Source organism: Indicator indicator, chromosome 6, assembly GCF_027791375.1.
Source record: "Indicator indicator isolate 239-I01 chromosome 6, UM_Iind_1.1, whole genome shotgun sequence".
NCBI lineage: Eukaryota > Metazoa > Chordata > Aves > Piciformes > Indicatoridae > Indicator > Indicator indicator.
The window spans coordinates 38,426,059-38,450,315 of NC_072015.1; the positions used below are offsets into that span (position 1 = coordinate 38,426,059).

At 39.8% G+C, this 24,257-nt stretch overlaps 2 protein-coding genes across 2 annotated transcripts; both read left to right on the forward strand.

Moving 5' to 3' along the window:
• The first annotated feature begins 53 nt into the window (after positions 1-53).
• CHMP5 (charged multivesicular body protein 5) lies at positions 54-11,368 on the forward strand. Its single transcript, XM_054381669.1, has 8 exons — positions 54-177; positions 5,541-5,645; positions 6,266-6,312; positions 7,829-7,922; positions 8,003-8,074; positions 9,105-9,213; positions 9,614-9,726; positions 10,759-11,368. The coding sequence occupies exons 1-8, from the start codon at positions 109-111 to the stop codon at positions 10,807-10,809; spliced, it is 660 nt and encodes a 219-aa protein (XP_054237644.1). The 5' UTR covers positions 54-108; the 3' UTR covers positions 10,810-11,368.
• A 658-nt stretch (positions 11,369-12,026) lies between these two features.
• Positions 12,027-23,577, forward strand: BAG1 (BAG cochaperone 1). Its single transcript, XM_054381670.1, has 7 exons — positions 12,027-12,069; positions 15,221-15,349; positions 15,499-15,581; positions 16,279-16,392; positions 16,872-16,979; positions 21,112-21,174; positions 23,488-23,577. The coding sequence occupies exons 1-7, from the start codon at positions 12,027-12,029 to the stop codon at positions 23,575-23,577; spliced, it is 630 nt and encodes a 209-aa protein (XP_054237645.1).
• The last annotated feature ends 680 nt before the right edge of the window (positions 23,578-24,257 follow it).

The window sequence follows — 24,257 nt, forward strand, 5'->3', positions numbered from 1 at the left end:
TGCTTCCGCCCGCTTTGGGGCGGGGCTGGGCCGCGCAGTGCCGGCCGGGGGCTTCCGGGTCGGAGCTACTGCTGTTGTCGTTGCCGGGATCCAGACCGAGCCGCCGCCATGAACCGCTTCTTCGGCAAAGCGAAGCCGAAGGCGCCTCCGCCCAGCCTCACCGACTGCATCGGGACGGTGAGTACCCTTTCTGGGGGAAGTGGCCCGGATCCCCCACTCCCGCCAAGGGCCGAGGCCTGTCAGCTCACTACTCGGCCCGGTCGCCGCCGCTGCCTCGGGAAGGACGGGAGAGGGTGGCGGGGAGGCACCGGGGGCAGTAGGGTCAGCCCGGGCTGCGGGGTGCTCTCGGCCTGCGCTTCCTGCGGGGCTAGGAGCCTGGAGCCGGGGCTGAGGGCGCGGCTGGAGCGCTGGCGCCTCGGGGGCCGCTCCTGTCTCCCCTCTTACGGGTGCGGGTGTAGAGCTCCGTCCGTGAGTCAGTGTCGGGCGGTGTGCCTGGCTCTGCACGGGATACGTGCGGGCCTGCGTGGCTGCGGAGGGCCTACCCCTCTGCGTCGGGAAGGCAGTGTGCGGCTGCGCACCCGCGAATGGAAATGCAGTAGTGTGCGGGCACTGTGTCTGTACATGAGTGTGTGCATATGTGCACGCTTGAATCATAGAACTGTTAGGGTTGGAAGGGACCTCAAGGATTATCTAGTTCCAACCCTCCTGCTATGGGCAGTGACACCTCAGTTCAGCCCCGAAGAAAAGGATTTGGGGGTACTGGTGGATGAGAAGCTCAACAGAAGCCACCAATGTGCACTTGCAGCCCAGAAAGCCAATCACATCCTGGGCTGCATCAAGAGAAGCATAGCCAGCAGGTCAAGGGAGGTGATTCTCCCCCTCTACTCCACTCTGGTGAGACCACCCCCCAGAACTGTGTCCAGTTCTGGAGCCCCTATTATGAGAAGGATTGGGAGGTGCTGGAATGTGTCCAGAGAAGGGCCACGAAGATGATCAGAAGGCTGGAGCACCTCTTATGGAGGCAGACTGAGAGAGTTGAGGCTATTCAGTCTGGAGAAGAGAAGGCTCTGAGGTGACCTTCTTGTGTCCTTAAGGGGGCCTATAAGAAAGGTGGGGAGGGACTTTTTAGGGTGTCAGTTAGTGATAGGACTAGAGGGAATGGAGCAAAACTAGAAATGGGTAGATTCAGATTGGATGTTAAGAAGAAATTTTTCACTGTAAGGGTGGTGAGGCACTGGAACAGGTTGCCCAGGGAGATGGTGGATGCCCCATTCCTGGAGATTTTTAAGGCCAGGTTGGATGGGCTACATGCTTATGCTTGGATACAATGTGTATGTGCACGTGTATATTTTAGCATGCTCCTGTGCATCAGCACAGTGTGTGCAGGAGTACAGATGTACACGCACACCTGTGCCTATATATGCCCACACGTAACAAACACTTGTGTCCTGTGCATAGAAGCACATCTCCTAAGTGGATAAATGCAATATACCTGTAAGACCTGGCCCTTTTTATGTCCTTATGGGTATTTTTACTACTTCCATCTGAGGACTGCTGTGCTTGCCCTAACACCTGACAGACCAGGTTGTGGGAACCAGCCCCTCTGTCCAGCACGGAAGGTGAGAAGGCAGATCTCACCATCTGTTGAAGATCATTCCGTCTACTGCAGACGAGCTTGCTGTAGGATTGGTGATGAGGATGTGTGCAGAGCAGTTAAGCTCAGACCAAGAAAGAAATGCTGAGGAAATGTGGCAGAGCACAGCTGTTAGAGGGTTGGCTTGCCTGAAAAGAATGTTAAGGTGGTTAATAAAGTTAGGTTACAGGTCAGTAATGATTGTGGTATGTATGGAGGTTAACCAAGGCTAACTGAGCATTGTCCCTGGGACCTGACAACCAAAAGTCTGTGAAAAATCGCCATTTTCCTCTCAGAAGATTTATTTTGCTACCCAGTAAAGAGAGTTAAATATCTGATATTTGTCAGTGCTACCTACACAAACCCACGCACATCAGGCTCTTGCATATGCCAGTGTCTGGGATGGGCTGAGAAGCAGTCACACTGTATTTCCCTATATGTTATTGCTGAAGATTGTGTACTGCTTTTTAGCAATACTGAACCCAAAAATAGATCCAAGTATGTTTAATTAGGAGAGTAAATAAAGTCTATTGCTCAGAAATCAGGATCAGCTTTACTATTGTCACCAGCAAATGCTTTGGTGGATGGCTAGAACTCCAAAATTCAAGATGCTGTTACTAATTTAATGCTAAAATTTGCTATTTCTGTGTTGTAAGCAGAACGTCAGGAAATCTCTTCCTCACAGCAGCGAAATCTGTATTAGTCTATTAGAGTTTTGAGGACTGGTTTTAGCAGTTCCAAGTTAATTTGCATTTTCCAATTTTGAGACAAATCATAACAAAGCCAACTTTCTTATATATATATATATCTATATCTATATCTATATCTATATCTATATATATATATATATATATATATGCTGGTAGATTGTCTTCCATTGGGAGTTTGTTCAATCCAAGTGGATTTTTGGGGTACATAAAAGTGTAATTTCAACAGCTGCTTGGACTAGCGATGCCAGGAATTTAAGACTTTTTTTTTCCCAAAGAGGTGGTCAGCGGCATCATAACCAGGAGCTGTGTGCAGTTTTGATCCTCTTCTATTTTTTTCCTCTGAAAATTTGGCTGTACAAGACAGGTTAACTGAAAAGAAGATTTATTTTACATATGTGGCAACTTGGATGGTGAATTATAGGGTGGTCTTTAAGATACAAAATCAAGAGCCTGTGTTGGTCAGTTGAGAGATGAAGGGCTGGCTCCAAGCTCAGCTTTTCAGGAAGTGTGTAAACCACTGTTACTGAGATCCATGAAGTTAGCTATTTGCTCTGTTTTGACTTTCAATTTCTGTGGATGGAATTAAAATTTAAGATGGTTATGTGTTCTAGTACATATGGGGAGAAACATACTTTAAGTTTGAAGTTCATTAGTTAACTTTTTCTGCCAGTTTACGTGAAGTAATCTGTCTGATCCGTGAAAGACTTGCTGTGTTGTAGGGTCCTTCTCATAGTACTGAAGTCTCTGGGACAGGTCCTGCTAAAGGATTAGAGATATGATTAGATTTTTTTTTTTTCTTAAATTGCATGTGAGTTATTAAAGAGAGTTGTGTGAGGTGTTAAAAAACTTGTACCATTTCCTTATCATATTAAATTCCAGAGTTTTGAGACCCACATAATATCACTTCTGTGTTGTTTTCAATCTTAGACACATTTTATTGCTTTGTAAGTCTTTTACCACATTACTTATGTGGTAATTAGCCATTAAATGTCAGGAATTATTGTATTTGATGAGCAATCATAGTTACCATTTATTAAAAAGATAGACAATTCTTGTGCAGCAGTACAAGATTGTTGCATTTAAAGGGCTGGTTCTGTGGGATCAGTAATGTAAAGTTTTTGCTGAAGTCCAGGAAACACTTCTCTCTGTTTTTCTTCAATGACTGGTTACTGTAGAGTTTGCCAACTGGTCCTGTGATACCCTCCTCTCTCTCCACTCACTCTCCGAGGGTGTGTTCCTTCTCTCCCTTGGAGTTTCTGCTCGCTGTCTTGCTGCTCCTGCCATGCTAGCCTCAACATTGCACTGAGTGGCAGAATTTTTTTCATTCTTCCTGGCTGAGTACAGTCAGGTGACTCAAAGCTGTCATGAGGCCAGTAGGAGGAAGGTTGTGTCAGGAGCTGTGGCATTAGTATTGTTTTTACTTCATGGAAGAAACACTGGTAATTTATGGCTTTTCAGAGTAGTGATGAGTAGGAAACAGGAACAAAAGGTTGCCAGTTGTGACAAAAAGGTTAAAATTCAGTTTCATATAATCTTTTGTTTGTTTTAAATTAAATCAAGCTGTGATTTTGTTTAATGGAGATTTGGGATGCCACAATCACTTTCTTTTGTTTATATTGGGGCCCCTTTTTAGCAAGGAAATGTACCTCGGTATGCTTTATTTGGGAATAATAGAAAGCAGCTCTTCAAGTCCTAATACACAGTCTAAATTTCTTTTGGATAAGTTAGACCCATTCTCCCCTCTTTGGTCCATTCTAATTTTTAAAAGCTGAGGTTCTCTGTGTGTGAAATTTGTATGTACTTAATAGGAGGATCTATCTCTGTTTCCTGTCAGTGCTGTCAAAAAGAATCATTGTATAAATAAACCAAATAAGTGGTTTTCTCCTATGAAGTAGTCTTGGCTATGAAGATCTTAAGGAGGTGCTACATTTTGAACCTACAGGAGTTAAAATCACAAATATTTCTTTGTCTTGCTATTAAGAAAATATTTGGCGTAATGGAAAGCTTGATATCTGTTTTTTTTTGGTTGTTTTTTGGGTTTTTTTGGGGTGGTTTTTTTTTTCAATACCAGCTGTGTCCAGACACTTTAATGTCTTGTGTGTTCCTATAAAATATTCTTTCAGGATGCCTCTGGCAAATGCAAGTTGCTGTCATAGAGCAAAGATTGGAAAGGATCAGTTGAAACACCAAAATGAAAACCTGCATAATTATACATGTTCAGCCAGACTATTAGCAAGTCAGTACTGTGAATTTGCACTGATCAGCATCACCCTATAGTTGGAGTGTCATAGTATTTAATCCCTACAGAGGGTCCTTGGAATGAGAAATTAAAAAGCTTTATTTTGTTGATTCCAGAGAAGTGCTGTGATACCAGTTTCATGTTAAGGCGACTTTGTTTCCTTTTTATCAGTTTCTGGCTGCTGTCAGAATGATCTGTACTTGTGCTTGGTTATGTGATTACAGCTTTTAACCCTCTCATGCAGAAAGGTTAAAATATTCCCATAATGATAACTCTGTGGTATGCTTTGCAGCAGGGCTGTTAGAGTTGCCTGTTGGAGGGTTCTTACTGACCTATGCAGCTAGTATTGGGATTTTGGAGCAAAAGTGCAGTAAGAATTCAGAGCAGCTGAACTGCTGCTTTGTGGGAAGTGGTGGGAAAAGTGTTTTCTGTGACACTTTGGGCACCTTTGAAAAAATGGTTAAGTCTGGCCTTCTTAAAGGCAACCAGTAATCTAGGTATCATTCTGAAGGATTAATGTTCTCTTCCCGCCAAAAATAAACCTGAAGCCTTACTAAACACATCTTTCCCCTTTTTGCATTTTCCCCTTATCTCCCAGCATGATACAATTAGTTTTTTCTTTTCTGTTCCAGTTTAGTCCCTGGCACTGTATGTTACCAGAGTTCCTGAGGAGAGATTGTGACTTGAGTATATGCAAGAGAGCATCTCAAAATGATGCAAACATGTTGCAGTGGTGGAGCTTCCTGCAACCTCAGAATGTTTCTTGTGTGCCTTGTAGAAGGTGTTTCACTTGAATCTTGTTTTTGATGCTCTACAGATTTTAACTATTTATAAAATCACTGAGTAAAGAAACAATTGAATTAGAAACATAATGAAACTGAGGGTGTTTTTATTGTTCAATACCTGAATAAAACCTTAATAAATATTTTTTGTTTGGTTTTCCAATCATATATTAAAGGTGGATAGCAGAGCTGAGTCAATTGACAAGAAAATTGCTAGGCTTGATGCAGAACTGGTGAAGTATAAGGATCAAATGAAGAAGATGAGAGAGGGGCCTGCAAAGGTAAGAATCCTCTGTGGGATTTAAGCATGAGAGGATGTGACTCATGCTTCTTTTCATGTGGTGGCACGATTAAGCCAGTTCATCAGGTTCTTAGAATTGCATCTTGACCTACTGATGGGACATGAGATCCTGCAGGATTATTTTTACTCTAAAGTATCTCTTAGACATGCATCTTTGAACAGTGTTTTCATTGTTCTTTTATTTATTACCATATGTAATGTAATTCCTCAGTCAGATGTAATTTGCTTCCCTTCTTCCTCATATTACCTGAATTCAGTCTGGTACAGAGTCTCGTTTTGTTCATCAGCCAAATTTATATTCAGGCTGCACTTACAGAGAAAGGTAGTAGGAAACCCCACTTTCGAAAGACAATGAACACATAATGTAAGCAGCAATCAAAAGCCAGAATTTTGGAAAGTATTTTCTATTAGAAGCTTTACATACAAGCCTGCTTGGTTAATCATTAATGCAGGACAAATGCTGAATGTGATTGGTGTTGAACTCTTTGGACTAGGAACTGAGGAATCTTTTGGAAAACCTGTATGTGATAAGTTTAAATGGTATAATCAAGCAAAAAAATGTAAAATATTTTCCTGATGTAACACTATTGTGTCTTTCAGAATACAGTAAAGCAGAAAGCACTGAGAGTGTTAAAGCAGAAGCGAATGTAAGTTTAAACCTTTCCCTGGGGTTAATGAAAGCTTGTTTTCTTCAAATGGGGTAGCATGCTCTCATATCTCTTTTCAGTACTCTTGCTTGCAAGCATTCTTTGAAGAAAAATGCTGAAGCAGCTAACCAGCCTTTAAGAAGCACTCATTACACATTTTGCATAGGCATATTTCTGCCTTATTCGTATGCAAGTATATAAATTTGGATTGGGACAAGCTGACCTAAATGCACGTTATTAGAAATTTACCTGTTCTCTATGGGCACTGTGAAGAACTTGAGCACAGGTAGCGAAGATAATTGTGTCTGTGCAAAACCCCTAGAACAGACAGGATAGACTATCCTGTGGTCTGGTCTGATGTAGTATACTGGAATATCCACCTGGATACATTCCTGTGCAACCTGCCCTAGGTAAACCTGCTCTGGAAGTTGGGTTGGACTCCAGAGGTCACTTCCAACCCCTATCAGTCCGTCATTATGTCATCTTACTAGAATATCTTACAGTCCCTGAACTGCAAGATACCATCAGAGCCAAAGCTCATATTGTCCTGTATTTCATGTCCCTCAGATGAATTGTACCTCTACATGTAGACTTGCTCAATTGCTGGTTAAGTATTTGTGAATTCTCAGCATCCAAAATATCCTATGGTAAGGATAGTTTAGTTAGATGATGTGAAGAGAACTGCTTGGATTCTTGGTTTTGTTTGCTTTGGTTGTTAGGGTTGTGGGGCTTTTTGTTCTTGTTTTTTTTTGGTTTTTTTTCCCAACACTATACTGCCTGCTAGTCAACAAATAGTTGTTCCCTTACTTGCAGTCACCAGGTCTCATAATAGGTTGCTATCATATCACTCAGTCATCTCTGTTCCATCACGTTGAACAGTACTATGTTGAGTCAATCCTTGTCTAAGAGCTGTTATGTGTTTGGATCATCCTTGCCTTGCAGACCTCCTGTCTTGGATGTTTGCAGAAGGAGTCAGTGTTTTCATGCTTTGATTTTCATATTTGAAATGACATATTTTGCATTCTTGATTGGATACAAGTTTAGCTTCGAGAAGGATGATTTCTTGATTTTTAAAGGCTCCCTTTTGTTTTTGGGTAATCTTTAACCATTTCCTTTTCCTACCCTCCCCCTCCTCCCTGCCTTGCAGAACTCCCATGCAGAGCCATTGTGGTTTGGATAGCTGGTACCTTTTCCATTCTGCTTAGAGCATTAGTGAGCAGTGACAGGCACCTCTAGCTTATAGTGATTAAAACTGCTGCTATATCCTTGCCTACTGTGTAAGCCTATACACATATGACATGGATGTCAGAACAGAAATTTATTCAGGAGTAGCTTTGTCAACTTTAAATACACAAAAATGGATTTTTATGAAGATATTTATTCTGCAATTATTTATAACAAAAAATGTTACCACTATCTTTAGACTACTGCTGCTGATTGTTTGTTTTTTTTTTATTAAGAATTTCTGTGGTAATAAATAGTGTGGTGTTTTAAAGCTGTTATTTGTTTTCAATAGGTACGAACAACAGAGGGATAACCTGTCACAGCAGTCTTTCAATATGGAACAAGCCAATTACACTATTCAAGCACTGAAGGATACAAAGACAACGGTACCACTATGTTAATCTCACATCCGTGCAATTTGTGTGTGCTATATCAGATACAAGCGTGTTGTTTGACTCTGTTCTAGGTTGATGCGATGAAACTGGGGGTGAAAGAAATGAAGAAAGCTTACAAGCAGGTCAAAATTGATCAAATCGAGGTGAGCTTCTATAGATTAAGTAATTACAGAATAGAAATGATGTACTGAAATAGTGATGAATGGACTATGTAACTTAAAGATGGGCTGGTTTAGTTCACCTAAGTTACCTTTCCTTTTTAAGGGGTCACAAACATAATTCTCTACTGATTTCTCTGGTACTGCACCATCAGTTTGCCATATTGCACTGACTGTTGTTTTGTTGCTGGGCTCTATAATCTCTCCTTTCATTTCCACTACACTTGACCATAAATGCTGGTGAATGCTTCCTTCTATAGTTTTTTTTTCTGTCCTTTTCCTCCCACCATGTTAGCAACATACAGATTAGTTCTTTGTTCCCCCAGTTCTATCTAGTGTCTGGATTAAAAAAAAACCAGCCAAACAAACAAAACCACCACCACCAGCAACAAAAACCAAAACCCAAAACAAACAAACAAAATAATACAAAAAAACGCAACAATAAAAAATAATTTGAAGAGGACTGCAAGGTCTGCCCTGGTCTTCAGAAAATGCATAAAACCCCTCCATAAGGTCTCTAAATACAGTTTAAAGTATGCTGCGTTTAAACTCTTACCAAATGCTAGGGTTGAATTTCTTTAAGGGGTCTTTCTTATGCTGTTTGTCTATATGGCCTGCATTGTAAACCTTTAGGCAAGTGTGTTTCCTTACTTGTAAACATATAACAGCACCAATAGGTATGTTGAAGTAGCTTCTAAGTTTTGCTGTGGCACGGGTCAGGTTAGTGCTTATTCTTCAGATAGTGGATTTAATTTCTCTCTATTTCATTCTGTCCTGCTTTTTAAGATAGTGCTGGACTCTGAGTAATTTCTCTGAGGCTTTGAATTTACACTTTAATTTTGCAGAGTTGTTTCAAGGTTCCTCTTTTTCTACCTTTTACATTTATTATAATTTAAAAGCCACACTGTAGAACTGAGTCGTGCTTCAAAAAAATGGCTTTTGTGGTAAAAAGCTGAGGGCCTTGTATATTGGAATTATTCAGTTGTTGACCAGTTGAAATTGTTTCTTGCTTCAGGACATACAAGATCAGTTAGAGGATATGATGGAAGAAGCCAATGAAGTCCAGGAGGCACTGAGTCGTAGCTATGGAACACCAGAGATCGATGAAGATGACTTGGAAGCAGGTTAGGAGGGTGGACAATGATTTTTACATTACTGAATGTAAAAATCATCATAAAATCATGCAGTTGTTTTTTCTTTTTTTTAATTTCTCCCAGTCAAATACTTTCAATATGTGTAAAAAATTAAAAAAAAATCACTTTTTAAAACATAAAAGCTGCATTTTCATTAAGTACAGTAGCAGAGTATGAGACAAAAATGAGATACACACTAATGGAATGCTACATTGAAGGGAAGAAGGTTCTCTCTCTTTAGTGTGTGTGTATTCCCTACTGATGACTAAGTAATGTTAAATGACTATGAATGTAACCATTTTGGTATGAAACCTCTTTCTCTGTAAAAGCAACTTTCTTTTGCAAAAGGAATTCCTTGCATAATTTTTCAACCAACATAATTGATTTTCAGAACTGGATGCTCTGGGTGACGAGCTTTTAGCTGATGAAGACAATTCCTACTTAGATGAAGCTGCATCTGCTCCAGCAATCCCAGAGGTCACACCTACCGACACAAAAAACAAAGTGAGTCCTTTCCTATTCAAAAGCAAAAATACATTGTTTTGTTGTCCTGGACTGTATCAGGAGTAGTGTGGTCAGAAGGAGCAGGAAAGTCATTCTGCCCCTGTATGCAGCACTGGTTAGACCACACCTTGAGTACTGTGTCCAGTTCTGGACCCCTCAATTCAAGAGGGATGTTGGGTTCCTTGAACGTATCCAGAGAAGGGCAACAAAGCTGGTGAGGCGCCTGGAGCTCAGCCCTATGAACAGAGGCTGAGGGAGCTGGGGGTGTTTAGCCTGGAGAAGAGGAGGCTCAGGGGAGACCTTATTGCTGTCTACAACTGCCTGAAGGGTAGTTGTAGCCAGGTGGAGATTGGTCTCTTCTCCCAGGCAACCAGCAAGAGAACACAGTCTCAAGCTGTGCAAGGGGAAGTTTAGGCTTAATCTTAGAAAAAAGTTCTTCCCAGAAAGAGAGATTGGCCATTGGAATGGGCTGCCCAGTGAGGTGGTGGGGTCAGCATCTCTGGAGGTGTTTAAGAAAAGCCTGGATGAGGCACTTAGTGCCATGGTTTAGTTATTAGACAGGGTTGAGTGATTGGGTTGGGCTTGATGATCTTGGAGGTCTCTTCCAACCTGGTTGATTCTGTGATTCTGTTTTGTGTTAATTGTCTTTTTCTTGGTATTTGGAATCCTTAATAGTATCAACAAAACTGCACTTAATGTTTTACGTATCTTGGATGTTATATAGGAGAGAATACAGTGTACCAAATGTTCTTTATTATATTTTAAAAGAGCTAAAATGACATTTTGTAACTCTATTTAAGTGTACCATTGCAGCTTCTAGTATAGTCATTCTTAAAAACATAAGACTTATGTATGTTTAAGGCTTTACTACAGCTTCATAGTGAGGAAGAACACTCATGCTTTTATTTTGATTCTAGTTGATACACAGTGGCAATTGCAGATAAATCACTTGATAGGAATTGTGAGGAAACTTTTGTGAAATTATTTGGTTGGTGAGAGTTGTTAACCTGTTGCTTCTTTTCTGTCTTACAGGACGGTGTCTTGGTGGATGAATTTGGATTGCCAAAGATCCCTGCAACATAGATGTGTCAAAAGCACAATGGATATAAAGAACTACACCTCACAAATTAAGATTTTTTTGTTGGTTGGTTGGCTTTCTTTTTTTTTTTTTTTTTAAGAATCCTGGAAAACTTTTTCCTTCCAGTGTAACCTAAATAGCACTACACCCTAGAACACAATTATGAATGGCTGGCAGTATTCTTTCTTTGAAGAAAGTTGTTCTACTACTGACTTTTCTATTAATGGAAACTTTGGCACAATTTCCTTCGGTGGAAGCAGTCATTCTAAAGAGGTTTTGGTTTCTGTGTTTTTTGGACAAAGTGATATGTGTAAAGTAGTGGTGGCTTTGATGGCTGAAGGTATTTTTTGTCTTGTATTGGTTCTCGAAACTAAGACTATGTTGCTGCTTGCTCTCTGTAAAATAGCTCCTTCTTACTATTGCTTATTTGATACAAAAAAATCAAAAGCATTTTTTAAACTACTGCGGTCTTGAGACTTTAATGCCATTGTACTTGTAACCCTTTTGAAAGCTGTAATAAATAGGGTTATTGTTATGTATTCTATGGAGACATAAAATCATGTAGATGAGTGCATCCTTTTTTGTGGTGTTTCTGGCAACTAATTTGGCCTTAACCTGCCCTTTCCCCCTTCCCCACTTCTTATCATATTTCCTGTGCTGCTGAAGCACAGGATTTGCCAGAGGTGGAGTTTGGTTTTGATCCTGAAAGCCTCTCACGCTGCCTTGTACAACGTCACCTTTATACCAAGCTCTGCTTACTGTCAGGAGCAGTCGGTAGGAAAAGCTGCGGGGCTTAATTCACTGCACGCGGGTTCGAGGCTGGGCTGCTGCACCGACAGCAGCTGCCAAACCCCGCAGGTCAGTCGCCGGACCTGCTGCTAGGCACGCCGAGACTTGGTGCGCTGGCCCCGCTGCTTCTCCCAGCAGGAGGGAGCAGGCGTCCCTCTCCCAGCCAGAGTGCCAGCGTCTGATGAGCTTGATGGTTTCCGCCCTCTCACCACACGGCTGATGCTGTCACCGCGTCAGTGCTACCCCAAAACATCAGCCTTATGAGAGCTCCTCTGCGGCCGCCTGTCACGTTACATTCCAGCATCCTGGAACGTCATATCCTGCTAGCATCACATCCTGCTGCCCCATCCCTTCCCGGCCACGGGCGGAAGTGACGAGCTACCGGCGCGCCCCGGGAAGCGCCTGCACAACGGTTTTCTTGTGGTGGGGTGAGATGGCGGCGCCTGGAGCCCCCGTAACCGTCACCGTCACTTACAGTAAGAGCCGCTCGAGGCGTGGTGGGCGGGGACTACTTTTAGCCACTGCCGAGCTCAGCGGGGCTCACGGCGCGTCACCCGGCGCCCCTTATCCCGAGCTGGCTCCCGTGCCTCGGGCCCTAGCGCACTGTGCGAGTCGGCTCCCGGCTTCGGGGGGTCCCATACCCTGCCCCCCGCGAACCTTGGACACACACCCCACTCTGAGAACCTTGCCTCGGCCATTAACTGTCGCCCAGCACTGCGGGGCGGGCAGGCCCGTGGCTGCCCTCCTGGTGCTAGGGGTCAGCGGGAAACGCGCGGGCGGCGGCGCGAAGCGGTGCTGGGGTTGCGAGTGTGACCGCTTTTGGCGGCTGAGCGTCCGTGGCTGTGGCTTCGAGGAGGCAGAAAATGCCCCTGGCGCCTGCGCGGGTCCGCGGCTGTCAGCGGGGTGCCGGCGTCGTCCTCGGCCTCTCAGGGCCAGCGGGCGGGCCTGCCTCAGCTTCAGGAGAGCACGGCTCGCCCTCTCCTTAGCCTGGTCTGGGTCCTGGCTGCTACTTCACTTCCCTACTGGCCGCATTTTTGCCACCGCCTCCTTCAAGCCCGCTCACTTACACTGAGCCAACAGAAAGGAAAGAAAAAAATAGACCACCAAACCCAACTTTTTCCATATCAACATGATGATCAAATATGCTGTGTGATTGAGATGTACTGTAGATGGTGGGAGTGGGTGAAAAGGCTGTCCTCGCCAGGCCACAAAGCAGAGATTGTTTTTTAATGGTAGTAGCATTCATCTACATTAAATAAATCACTGAAGTCAGCACTGTGTATTAAAGGCAAGTACTACCTGATGGGCTCTTTTGGTGGTTGAATAAGTTTGAACCTTTGTAGGTAGTGATTGAAAGATTGCAACAGAAAGTGGTGATTTCTGTAGTATGAACCAGCCTGATGAAAGAGGTTCCAGCTGATAAGATTGAGCCTTTTTGATCTCAGGAAGAGAAAGAGGAGGAGGGAAAAGAGGGTGAAAGGGAAAATGTAGTTAGTGTGCACATGGTTACTGCAAAGAGGTAAGAATAGCTTGGAATCCACAGTTGTTGTAAGACGGAAAATACTGATTAAATGTTGATGAAGTTGGAGGAATGAGAGGGATAGACCTTAGTTAACAAAACTTGTTATTTTTTTATGCATTATTTTTAAATTGTTGAACAATAAATTCTGCTGCTATTCCTTTTGCATTATATATATTGCACTTTAGAGCTTATTGTTTACTTCTGCCTGCTCCTTCATGTTTTTAAACTGCTACATTATTTTGTAAAACTTGTCAATTTTATCTAAGTATTTGGTGAGCAACTTTGTGAAATCTTCCATGATTCGTGTGCTTATTGATACCTTCAGAAAGCTCCGTTTGATCGTTGGGGTTTTCTTTTAAAAATGACAATAACTTAATGATATTAACATATTTATAATTCCAGCATCTTCCCGTTTGACAACAGTCTTTTTTGCCTGGGAATGTTTTTATATTTCCAGCTATTTTCTTATCTAGTAGTTACTTTATAATTAAAAAAATAGCAAATAGAAAGCATATTCATCTTGGACTTCAGCCACATCCACCTGTTGTGGTCAGATGCTGGTTTCCTACTTAGCTCAGATGCTTTTACAGTTTTGCAGGCATGAGTGAAAGTGGAGAACGATGGAGGAAAGAGTTAAAGAATGTTAGTAGACCTACATTTATCACTTGACAATTTGCAAGAAATTGAATTGACTCGTTTCTTAAATGTATTTAGGCATTTTTTAACAAATACTTGGGAATTTTGCTCCAGTGGTTAATTAAAATTAGTATCATCATGTACTGAAGCAAACTGACAAGCTATGATACCAGTCAGTTCTAACCCCTTAGGTATTTTCCATCGTGAATTTACAGGTAAATTTTTGTTACAGCCAGCCTAAAGTGGTACTCATAATTCATAATTAAATCTTTCTGTCGCTGTGCAAACTTTGGCTCTTCTCTTGTTTGGTTGTTTTTTTCTCTCAGCTGCTGACACAAAACAGTTTTATATTTCAAATGATCTTTTGAAATACATTGAGATTAAGATTTTTTTTTTCCCCTCAAAACTAACTGGGAAGAAAGTCTGTTTATGGAAAGTGCTTGGAGGAGGGTTTGTATAATGTGATTTTGAACTTAAAACCATATTGAAATTAAGAAATATTGTTGAAGCTTACAAAGTTTTGAGGCCACAGTGTCACTTATTATGTGACTCTGAGAGGCTGGAACATTTTAAAGTCAATTTTTCTAGCACTCTTCTTTGTTAAAGACAGGTACACCTCAGAATGAAGGGTGGCATGTAGCAGTTTTCTTTCTGGTATTTGTTAAGGAGTTCTCTTTTCCTGCAAAGTAAAAAATATGTCTTGATTTCCCCTGCAGCCAGTGGTGTCTTATTCCTGTGGGTGCATTCAGATTGACAGGCCTTAAGTGTGCATGAGCAGAGTGTTATGGAAAGGATCTATTGCAAAACAGGCGTTAATAGACATGCTCCTTTTTTTTCCGAAAGAACTTCCTGGCGTTTTCATGCAAGTAATCTTTGGGAATCTGAATGGGATGCTCCGTAAGTGGAAAGTGGCATAGAGAATTGTCAAAGAGGTCAAGGCTGCATATCATCAGTATTACAGGGAGAAATAGGTTTTGGACTATGAGAATTCTCTCACGTGGCTGGTGGAGGGGAGACAGGATAGACATTTGTTGTTGGCTTTTTATGTATGAGGAGTAGAGAGCAAAGGAGGTGGTAAAGTTTGTCACATGCCCCAAGGCACATGTCATGAAACATTCCTACGGGTAGGAAATATGTCAGGAAGGTGTGGGCTTACACGCTGTCGCTTGTGAGATGTCTAGATACCATCTGCACTCTCAAAAAGAGGTGGGGGATAGTATTTGACAGGAACATTATGCCAGTAGAATATGCCTGATTGAACTCTTCAGATTATTCAAATGCAAGACAAAATTTTCAGATGAGGTAAGTCGCTCTTAAGATGAAGAAAATGCAAGAGAAACCTTTGGTTGAAAATTGTGATTGTACATAAGAATCAGTGATTTGAGAACTTTCTGCATTGGTGGAAATATTTGAAATTGATTCTCTGTAATATTTTCTGGGTTACAATAAGCATTGTTGGTTTTTGTTAGGTAATGAGAAACATAGTATTCAGGTTGCTTCTCAACAAGAAGATGGTGAACCTACACTACAAGACATGGCTGCACTTATTGAACAAGTTACTGGAGTTCCAGTTCCTTTTCAGAAGCTGATATACAAAGGTAACTTATAAATCTGTGTATGGTTCTTAAAGATGATGCCTTTCATCCTAATCAGTTTCAGGTGTCCATGTTTTAAATATCTTTGAAAAGGTGTTCTTCCACTACTAAGTTATTTTTTAACTGTTCTTTTCCTCTCATTTTCTGTTTAGGAAAGTCTCTAAAAGAATTGGAACAGCCATTGTCAGTACTTGGTGTTAAAAATGGTTGCAAAGTCATGTTGATTGGGAAAAGGGTAAGTGTTTCCTTTGGGCCTGTTATTTTTTCTCTTAAATTATTGTAATTTCCTTCAATGATTCATCTTCTGAACAGGTTGCATCATAAAGCTTATCTTCTCTACATACCCACAAAGTTTAGTTCAGTCTCACATTGCACTACAAATAACTCTGCAGTTTGTACATTTCTGAAATTACATTATTGACTGATTTCTGCCTTACATTATTGACAGAATTCTGCCTAATCCATTGCTTGTCGATATTCATGACTCTTCTGTGCACTGATGACCATATCTGCTCATCTTATTTTTCTGATTTAAAATGGCCAAAAGAAAAAAAAGAAAAGCTGTAGCTCCTGAGTCCTCTGCATTATTTCTTGTGAAATGATTCATGGCTGATTTGATAAGTAGAGGAAAAGCAGTACCTGGTGATATACATTGCCTCTACTTTAAAGATGCTAAGGTAATGACAGCAAGAAAGGTCTGCACTTTTCTTTTTCCCTTAAAATGAATGTCATTTGGTGTATTTGTATGCATTACCCCTTTGATTGTATTTGTAATTAAGCTTTGGAAGAAGCACATTTGATAGATAAGGAAAGAATAACCACAATGTAGTATGTAGTGTAAGTCTGTATCTGCATCACCATTGTTGCTGTTTTAGCTGTGTAGTGTCTCTCTTTGTTCCATAGTTGTTAATGTTGTGTTTTTGAATACACAGAATAGTCCAGAAGAAGAGGCTGAATTAAAGAAGTTAAAAGATTTGGAGAAGTCAGTGGAGCAAATAGCTCATAAGTTAGAGGAAGTTAATAAAGAGTTCACAAGTATCCAGAAGGTATGCCAGTTTTGTATCTTTTTATATCTTTGTCAAACAGTTTTATAGGTATATATTTTTTTTAAATAGTGTTTAAAGGTTTTGAGTAGTGAGTAATACTGGCCAAGGGTCCTGTAAAATTCTTACTGAATTTCAAATGTTGATTATGAGTTTGCAAAATAGAAATATGGCACTGTTTGGAAGAAGGTAAATATTATTGCATTAATTATATTATTTAGATCTAGAAAAACATGGAAAGTTTTCTAAAGGTCCAGAGGAGAAAGTCTGTTACCTGTTGCATTGTTTGACTAGCAGCTCTTATATTTAGCATTTCAAAGATGGGTAGACCACAGATTGAGATTGGAGTCCCTGTCATACTTGCAACTTACAGAAATAGTTAAAGATGTTTTCTGCTGTGGAGAATTGTCAGATCTTCTTAGCTAGAGTATTCTGTAGGGTATGGAATAATTTTGTCTTTCTTTTCCTATTTTTCCTCTCAGGGATTTTTAGCAAAAGATCTCCAAGCAGAAGCACTAAAACAGCTGGACAAGAGGATAAAAGCAACTGCTGAGCAGTTCATGAAGATCCTGGAACAGATTGATGCCATTGTAAGTAAACAACCACAGAACAGAGTCAATTCCCAATAGAAGCTTACTGTTAAGAGTAAGTCTTTCTTGTTCATTTATTTGATATCTGAGAATAGTAAATTAAAAAAAAAAAAGGTTTGAAAGTTAGTTAAGTGGTTTGCTCATTTTTTCTTTTAATGTCCAGCTCCTGCCCCTGTATGTCTCCAGAAAGACTACTTGGCAGCACCTGTTTTTAAATGGTGACATTAATGCCTGCATGTGCATCCCCATTCTGCAGGAGAGCTTCATTTGGGGCAGCAACCTGTTAAGACTACATGAAATGGGTGTATTGTTTGCTCAACATTTACCCTTCTGGTTTGTCTTGGCAAAATTTCATGTTAAACTTCATAGTAACAGTAAAGGTCTGGAAAAAGAAACCAAACAAATCCAGACCCATGTATTCTGTATTGCATAGGAACAAGGAGGTCTTGAAGAATTGTCTGGTCTGTTGTATGTGGACTGGCACTACCTTTATTTGAGATGCCTGAGTATTAAGGACTGGAGTCTTTCTGTGGAATGTACTGGGGTATATCCAAGTGCTTCACAGTCATTAATGGATCATAACCTTACGTCACATTTCTATATATTTTAGCTGAGAGCTAGGTAAGAATAAGGTACATGTGCAGAGATGAACAGAAGATTATGCAACTGAGCATGTCCTTATTCTGTTTCTCTGCCTATTGGTCATTCTCTGTAAACTTCATTATATAATTATGTTGCATGTCATGATCATAATATCCTGAAAAATGGTAGTTTTCTGTGGTAGTGATGTCTTTGGGTCTACACCTTTGTACAGTGACCCTTTATGGTATTGTTTCAGAAAGATTCCATGCAAGTGCCTATAATTAGTGAACCAAATGTAGTTTAAATGATGGTCACTTTTTCAAAGTTCATTAGCAGACTAAAATGAGAAGTAATCATTGAAATTGTCTGTCATCAAATGTACGATATGGATGTGTTCTAGGAATGGTGGAGAGCTCATGAACTCATCTTCAATTGTAAGCTAGACTTTGCTGTTTGTTATAGCCAAGAGTTCTTAAATACTTTTTAAAATCATAGCATACTAAGTATTTTAAAGTCTTTAAAAGGGTTTTTAAAATATTTATTTTCTGCCTCATGTAGAGGAATATATTTTGCTGACAGTTCTTAAATGCTTTTAGACATGCAGACTTCATATAACCAATTCCCTGTTTGAAGTGGCAGATGTACTATGTGCTATGAAAATAACAATGATGTGACAACTGTTTCAGTTATTTGGATGGGATTAAAGTTTATTTCTGATGCCAGGTCCTATTAAAAAAGGATCACTACTTTTATGCTACTGTACAGTTCTGAAACTCAGCAAGCACCCTTGAAAACACAGTTCACTGCTTGCTAATTAACCCAAACTGAATTTCCCATTTACTTTTGATTCTGGTACTTTTTATGTGGCTTAAACGTAATGGATGCTATTATCTATATCCTTAACAAAATACTCTAAATAACACTGGACAAATGGTGCTGGACAAGGGACTTTCAGGTTTAGTACAAGATTTTAGAAGACTTATAATCTACTGACTTCCATGTTTAGATTTAGGAACTAATGGAATCTCTGTACCTTTGTTTTGTGTCTTGTGGAAGTGGAGCAGCCAGAGCTAATCTAGTTAGGAGTTAGTATCTTTTAATATTTGTCATAGTGATTTGTTACTTTGTTGTGTAAGAGCCAGTGAAATTGGTGAGCCTCATTTTTTTAACACAAGAAATATGTGGGGAGTTTTATAGAAGTGATGGAGGTTACCTTAGATGTACCAGTGTCCATAATTATCTGCTTTAATATACAAAGGCAGCTATGTGTTTTGGCATGAAAACTGTGAAACCTTGAAATCTTGCATATGAGATAGGTGTACTTGGGTGGAGTCTTTACACAAAATGTAGCAGTTCAGTGCATTGGTATTAGATCAAACCAACAGGCCACCAACTTCCTGAGATATCACTGAGCTGTACTGTGCAATACACAGAGGTAGCAATAGACAGCCACAAAACGGTATGTGTATGAACCTTGGGGTCCACTGAAGTAATAAAGGTAAATAGAAAATCAAGCAGAAGAGCCTAAAGTATCCAGAAAGTATTTTATCTGTATCTCAGAACTGTTTTATAAGAGTATTTAGTATTCTTTTTGTTATCCAAGTAAAAAGCAAGTTCTGATGAATCTCTGAGACGTGCTATTGGTTCAATCAACAGCATGATAAAAGAAGGTAAGGGGGACCAAGGGACCTGTCTTCTGCTAAGACAGAAGCATGGATGCATTGTAGAAGTGAAATGTATCAAAAAGCTCACACTATAAAGATTCCAGTTTATTTCTTTGGCAGAATTGTTGTGAAAGCTCTTTTAAAGTGTCTTGGCTGTCATACATTGTTTAAACATCATCCAGCTTAATACAGAATGAGATTTGTATGGTTATAGAGTGCTAAGGTTGAGAAGGCTTCTCTCATGATGTCAACCTCCTATTGTAAGTAGACAAGCTCCTTTAATAGGACGAGCTGAATTTGGAACTAAAACTCCTTTTTACTAGACTTCATGTGTTCAAGAACTATCAATTTAAAAGTGATTTATGAAGTAGAGAAGTAGATTGGTAGGCTACAGTACTGGTATGTGAGAGATGTCACTGCCAAAGGTATGAAAGTCTTGAAGGGATCCTTTTGGGTAAAGTAGCTGTACTTAACGTTTTAACATTAAATGTGTTTAAATGTGTGTTCCACAACAGTAAGGGTGGAGGGATCTTAAGAGCATTTTTTTATAAGCAAATTTTTGAATGCTGTGACATAGTCAGATGTTCCCATATGGTGCAGATTTTTGAAGATTTCTTCAGAAGGAATACAAATTGAGTCCTGTTCTATCTACAGTTGAAGATTTGTGTGTGTGCATCACCCCAAATGCCCTTTCTTTCAGCAGTTGAAACATTTGGTCCAGGAGTAAAAGTCAGAATATGCTACTTACTACAAATACTGGTGACCAGAGCACAGAAAATCCTTGACTTGATCAGCTGGCACAGCTTTGTAAATAGCTGAAATGCTTTTTCAAGAAAAAAAGGAGTGTGAAGTCTGAGTGCATTTTGTATTTTTAACTCTGTCTTAAGTTAATGCACAAGACTCCTATATTTAAATCCATGCTTGTTTGATAAGACAGTAGAAGAAAAGAGGGGGTTTGGTAGGTATTTTTGTTTTGGTATTTTGGGGTTTTTTATATAATTGTTAGAATATGTATGTAAACCTCTCAGGAATGCTTGCATTTTAGCTGAAACAAAAGGGAGAGTAGTACCAGGAAACCTTTATTCCTGATATGGACCTAGGGTGGAAAATAAAAGGTATAGCTGTGACAAACAGTGAAGATTTTTATGCATCTTCAACAATGAGAGCACAGTGTTTCTAAGAGTATTCACATATACTTTATATAATTATAATCATATGTACAGGTGTCTTACCATTTCAAAAAAGCATCATAAATCTGAGCATTGTTCCCCACCAACAGCCAAATTTCACATAGCTCCAAAAGGACAAAGTGTGTATTAAGTTGCTAAGATGGCATCCATGAATCTATTGAGTGGTAGGAGTACAGAAAAGGATGCTGTTTGAATTAAATTAAACATGTCAGCATGTAACACTTGATGTGTTGTGGCCTTCCGTGGTTAGATTCCAGAAAGGATCAAATACACAGCTTAGACTGGCAAAGCCTGCATTACTGGTGATACATGCTAATGATGGCAAGTGATTGAGTTAATAAAAAATTAGTACATATTATAGTCTGAAAAATACTGCAGTTGAGGCTTGGTGGAACAGGTAATGTGTACCACGGCAGATAGAAGCAGTGCATGCAGTCTATTGCTCTATGTTACCTAAAGACAAATGGTAAATTTTTTAGCCCAGTTCTTTGTAATCAGCATGCTGCATCCCTGACTTTTTGACTTCATTAATTTTTCTTCTACATTCCTTCTTTTGTAATCATCCTCACTGAGCAGGTATGGCATTTTCAGGATGTCTGTTCAGAGGGGTCTTTGACATATAAAATTTTTGCTGTAGGTTTAATATGCTAATTTCAACGTTAAGCTGCATCAACTTGTTTGTTTATTTTACTGCAGACTCTGCCAGAGAATTTCAGTGATTGCAAACTGAAAAAGAAAGCATTGGTAAAAAAGGTTCAGGTGAGTTGTTGTTTTGTTTTTTTCTTTAATGATAGGCATTTGTATACCAAGAGTTTGTGAAAATGAGATCTGTTTAGCACTTAGTTTTCTTCAATGTTTGTCTTTACATTGGTGTTTCTTATGACTTCCATTTGAGAGGTATTTAATAGCTTTATAAAACAGCATACAAAACCTCAGATTTTTGTAATTCACGCTGTTTTCAGGTGATGTCTGCAATTTACATTAGTGGTTGGCCTTATGGCTTCCTGATGATGTAAAGTAATTCTGGTAACTCATAAAGAAAACAGGATTGTTCCTTCTTTCCTGTGTCAGCTATCCCCTTCTGGATCTTGCTAGTAGTACTCTTCGGATAATTTAGCTTCTGTTACAGTGGACCAACTTTCTCTGGACACAAAGTCTCTAACTTAAAACCTGTACAGAAGAGCAGTTGTGCCGGGGAATGGAATTTTTAATTCCTCTGCTGTTGTATAATGCTTATAAATTCCTAGGCATTGTTTCCTTTGAGACCATGAACTGAATGTTTGTTAATAAATAATGGAATTTGTCCTTCCATCTCCTCAAAGTCAGACTTCTATAAATGAATGGTAATGCTACTATGTTACTTGTTTTATTTTTATTTGGTAGCTTCAGTCACAGGTTAAACTCCTAAAATTGTTTGCAAAAGTACCTTGTATTCAGAGTTTACTGTAACCTTATGAAGTACTTTCTATTAATTTTCTCTTTTTATTTTTAATAGCCATCTGTTTTAGAGGAAACCTTACCAAGAAGTACTTCATAGTAGAAATGTTTTTTATTATAGGTTTAGGGACAGAACACTTTGTACTTAGTTGCAGAGTTAAGTTCATTTAATACAAACTGAAACAAAGATAGTTGTTGGCATATTTATGTTATTACCTAGGGCTCTGAACATGCTCTTGATTCCATGTGCCTAACCAAAGCAGCAAAATATTGCAATAGAGGTATGGCTGTAAACTTCATGGCAAGATACTAGAGCTGCACTCTGGGGTGAAGTTATTGCAGAAATAAGTGGAGCTTTGTGTAAGAACTGTTGTAAAACAAAACAGACTCTGCTGAGCAGAAGTCAGAATTATTTATGTGCTTTTATAGGCACAGTGTTCTGCAGTTGTAGGTTATAAACCCTTTGAGGACTGCAGAGGAATCTGAGGGGTTTCAGACCAACAATGTGTTTTTCCAGAGCCAGAAAATGATGGCAAGTTATGCTTATTACTCCTAAGTATTCAGGAAAGCAAGGGGAAGTTTTTTGCTGCTTTGGGTTGCTGGCAAGCATATATCTTCCTGAACTGGGTGACGCATGTACAACACTTGTAACCAGCAACTGCGGTTGTTACTGCCTTGACTTTTCATCCCTTACACATCAGTTGATGCTGGCTCAAATGATTGGTTGAAGACAGATGATTCAAAACACCTTAGTGAGTGAGAAACGTTCGCCTGGCATAACAGGTTGCTGCTTTAGAGGGAATGAAGTTTCTTAGTGTAATTTTAACGTTAACATTAAATATCTGTCTGGTTTGACTGTTAAAACACAGTGCAGACATAGCAAAACTGAGTGCAAGACCTGAATCAACAGTGGGAAAGTCTGCTCAGACGCTACAGTGTGCTCACATGCATTGGAATTGGCCTAAAAGAACTGGTTTAACATGCTGACACTTTTCTGTGCGCTATGTACAGCACAAGCAAAGTGACCAGTGGCTGCTGACTCTTAATTGCTGTGTGTGGGTTGCTATACTTGTTAGAATCGTGGGCAGGTTGTAAGAAACTTGTAAGGTGCTGTGGACTGCCCTTGTTGGAATGTGTCCTTTTGTCATTTTGGGCACAAAAGTTACTCATAAAGATGAGTAACCCCTCATGTTACCCCTGTAGTCCTGAAAAATAGAAGAGGCCTTAGTTAGAGGAAACCTTGTTCTGGGTTTGACCAAGTAGGTCTGTCACTACTACCCTTGGCTACAGAACTCCTATAGAAAGGAGTTTAAAATCGTGTTCCAAACTGAAGCACTAACTTGTCTTAATGGTTATGATCCTTGTTGTTTATGAACTGTGGATCAACACAAAGTACTTCAGTGGCAGGACAGGTGAGGATGGGCAACCACATTATTGCCTTAGCAAATATGATATTTCTTTTGGCTTCTGGGTAACCAAAATTGTGAATAAGCTGCTATCAAAGCTGAACTGGAAGGCGGTTGTTGAGTTGGCTTCTTCAAATTCATGATGGAAACCGCAGTTTCTGTCCTTAAGAAGCATCTACCATTGCTATAATTGGATCTCCAATAACATTTGTTTGTTTCTTACTCTCAGGTTTTTCTTGCCCAGTGTGATACCGTTGAAGGAAGTATTGGACAAGAAATAGACAAGCTACAGTCAAAGAATTTGGCACTGGCGGAATGAGAAGGCATTGCCCTACGTAATTAGGAAACATAATTGCTCTATGAGCAGGAAGAAAAGTTTGCTCTTTGTTTTGGAGCACGTATTCCACTTCTTTTTTGGTTTGTTTCATTCTGAAAAAGCCCGGTCTGTTAGACTGGTACCAGCCAATCATCATTTGCTGATTGTCTTGTTTGCTGCTTGGTTAGACCTCTTATTCTGAAAAGAAAATCCTTCCTGAAGAACGGCAGAAATAACCTTCGTGGTGAATTGTTATTTATCTCATGGATGAATGTTTAGTTAACTAAGTCACAAAGTTTGCAGTGATGGGCAGTTTTTTCTGATAGGTCTTTAAATTTATTTACAGCTCAAATCAAAGAAGGTCTGTAATCTTGCAAGTGGCATAAGTTGCAGTTGTAGGACTTCAGCTTGACTGAAAAAGGCAAAGCGAGATGGATGACATGCAGGCGAGTTGAACATTCTAGTAGACAGTTCAGAGCAATAAGAAACCCCCTATGTGTTTGTATCTACTTAATGTTTGTATGCATTTATAAATATAAGAAAGCTTGACTATAAGGGAGTCATACCTATTTTAGCCTTAAATTGTCATAATAAATGGAATGTACTGTAACATGTATGGTACTGAATTTTGAGTGGTGCTTTAAGTTGTTACTGAGCTCCTTGATAGGGATGTGTGTCTTTTA

Excerpts from the sequence above, each read along its gene's own strand:
- CHMP5 (XM_054381669.1), top strand. The coding sequence starts at position 109 with ATGAACCGCTTCTTCGGCAAAGCGAAGCCGAAGGCGCCTCCGCCCAGC. Across the intron at positions 8,075-9,104 it reads TCAAAATTGATCAAATCGAG|GACATACAAGATCAGTTAGA; the intron begins GTGAGCTTCTAT and ends TTCTTGCTTCAG. Across the intron at positions 9,727-10,758 it reads CTACCGACACAAAAAACAAA|GACGGTGTCTTGGTGGATGA; the intron begins GTGAGTCCTTTC and ends TCTGTCTTACAG.
- BAG1 (XM_054381670.1), top strand. The coding sequence starts at position 12,027 with ATGGCGGCGCCTGGAGCCCCCGTAACCGTCACCGTCACTTACA. Across the intron at positions 12,070-15,220 it reads AACCGTCACCGTCACTTACA|GTAATGAGAAACATAGTATT; the intron begins GTAAGAGCCGCT and ends GGTTTTTGTTAG. Across the intron at positions 16,393-16,871 it reads AGTTCACAAGTATCCAGAAG|GGATTTTTAGCAAAAGATCT; the intron begins GTATGCCAGTTT and ends TTTTCCTCTCAG.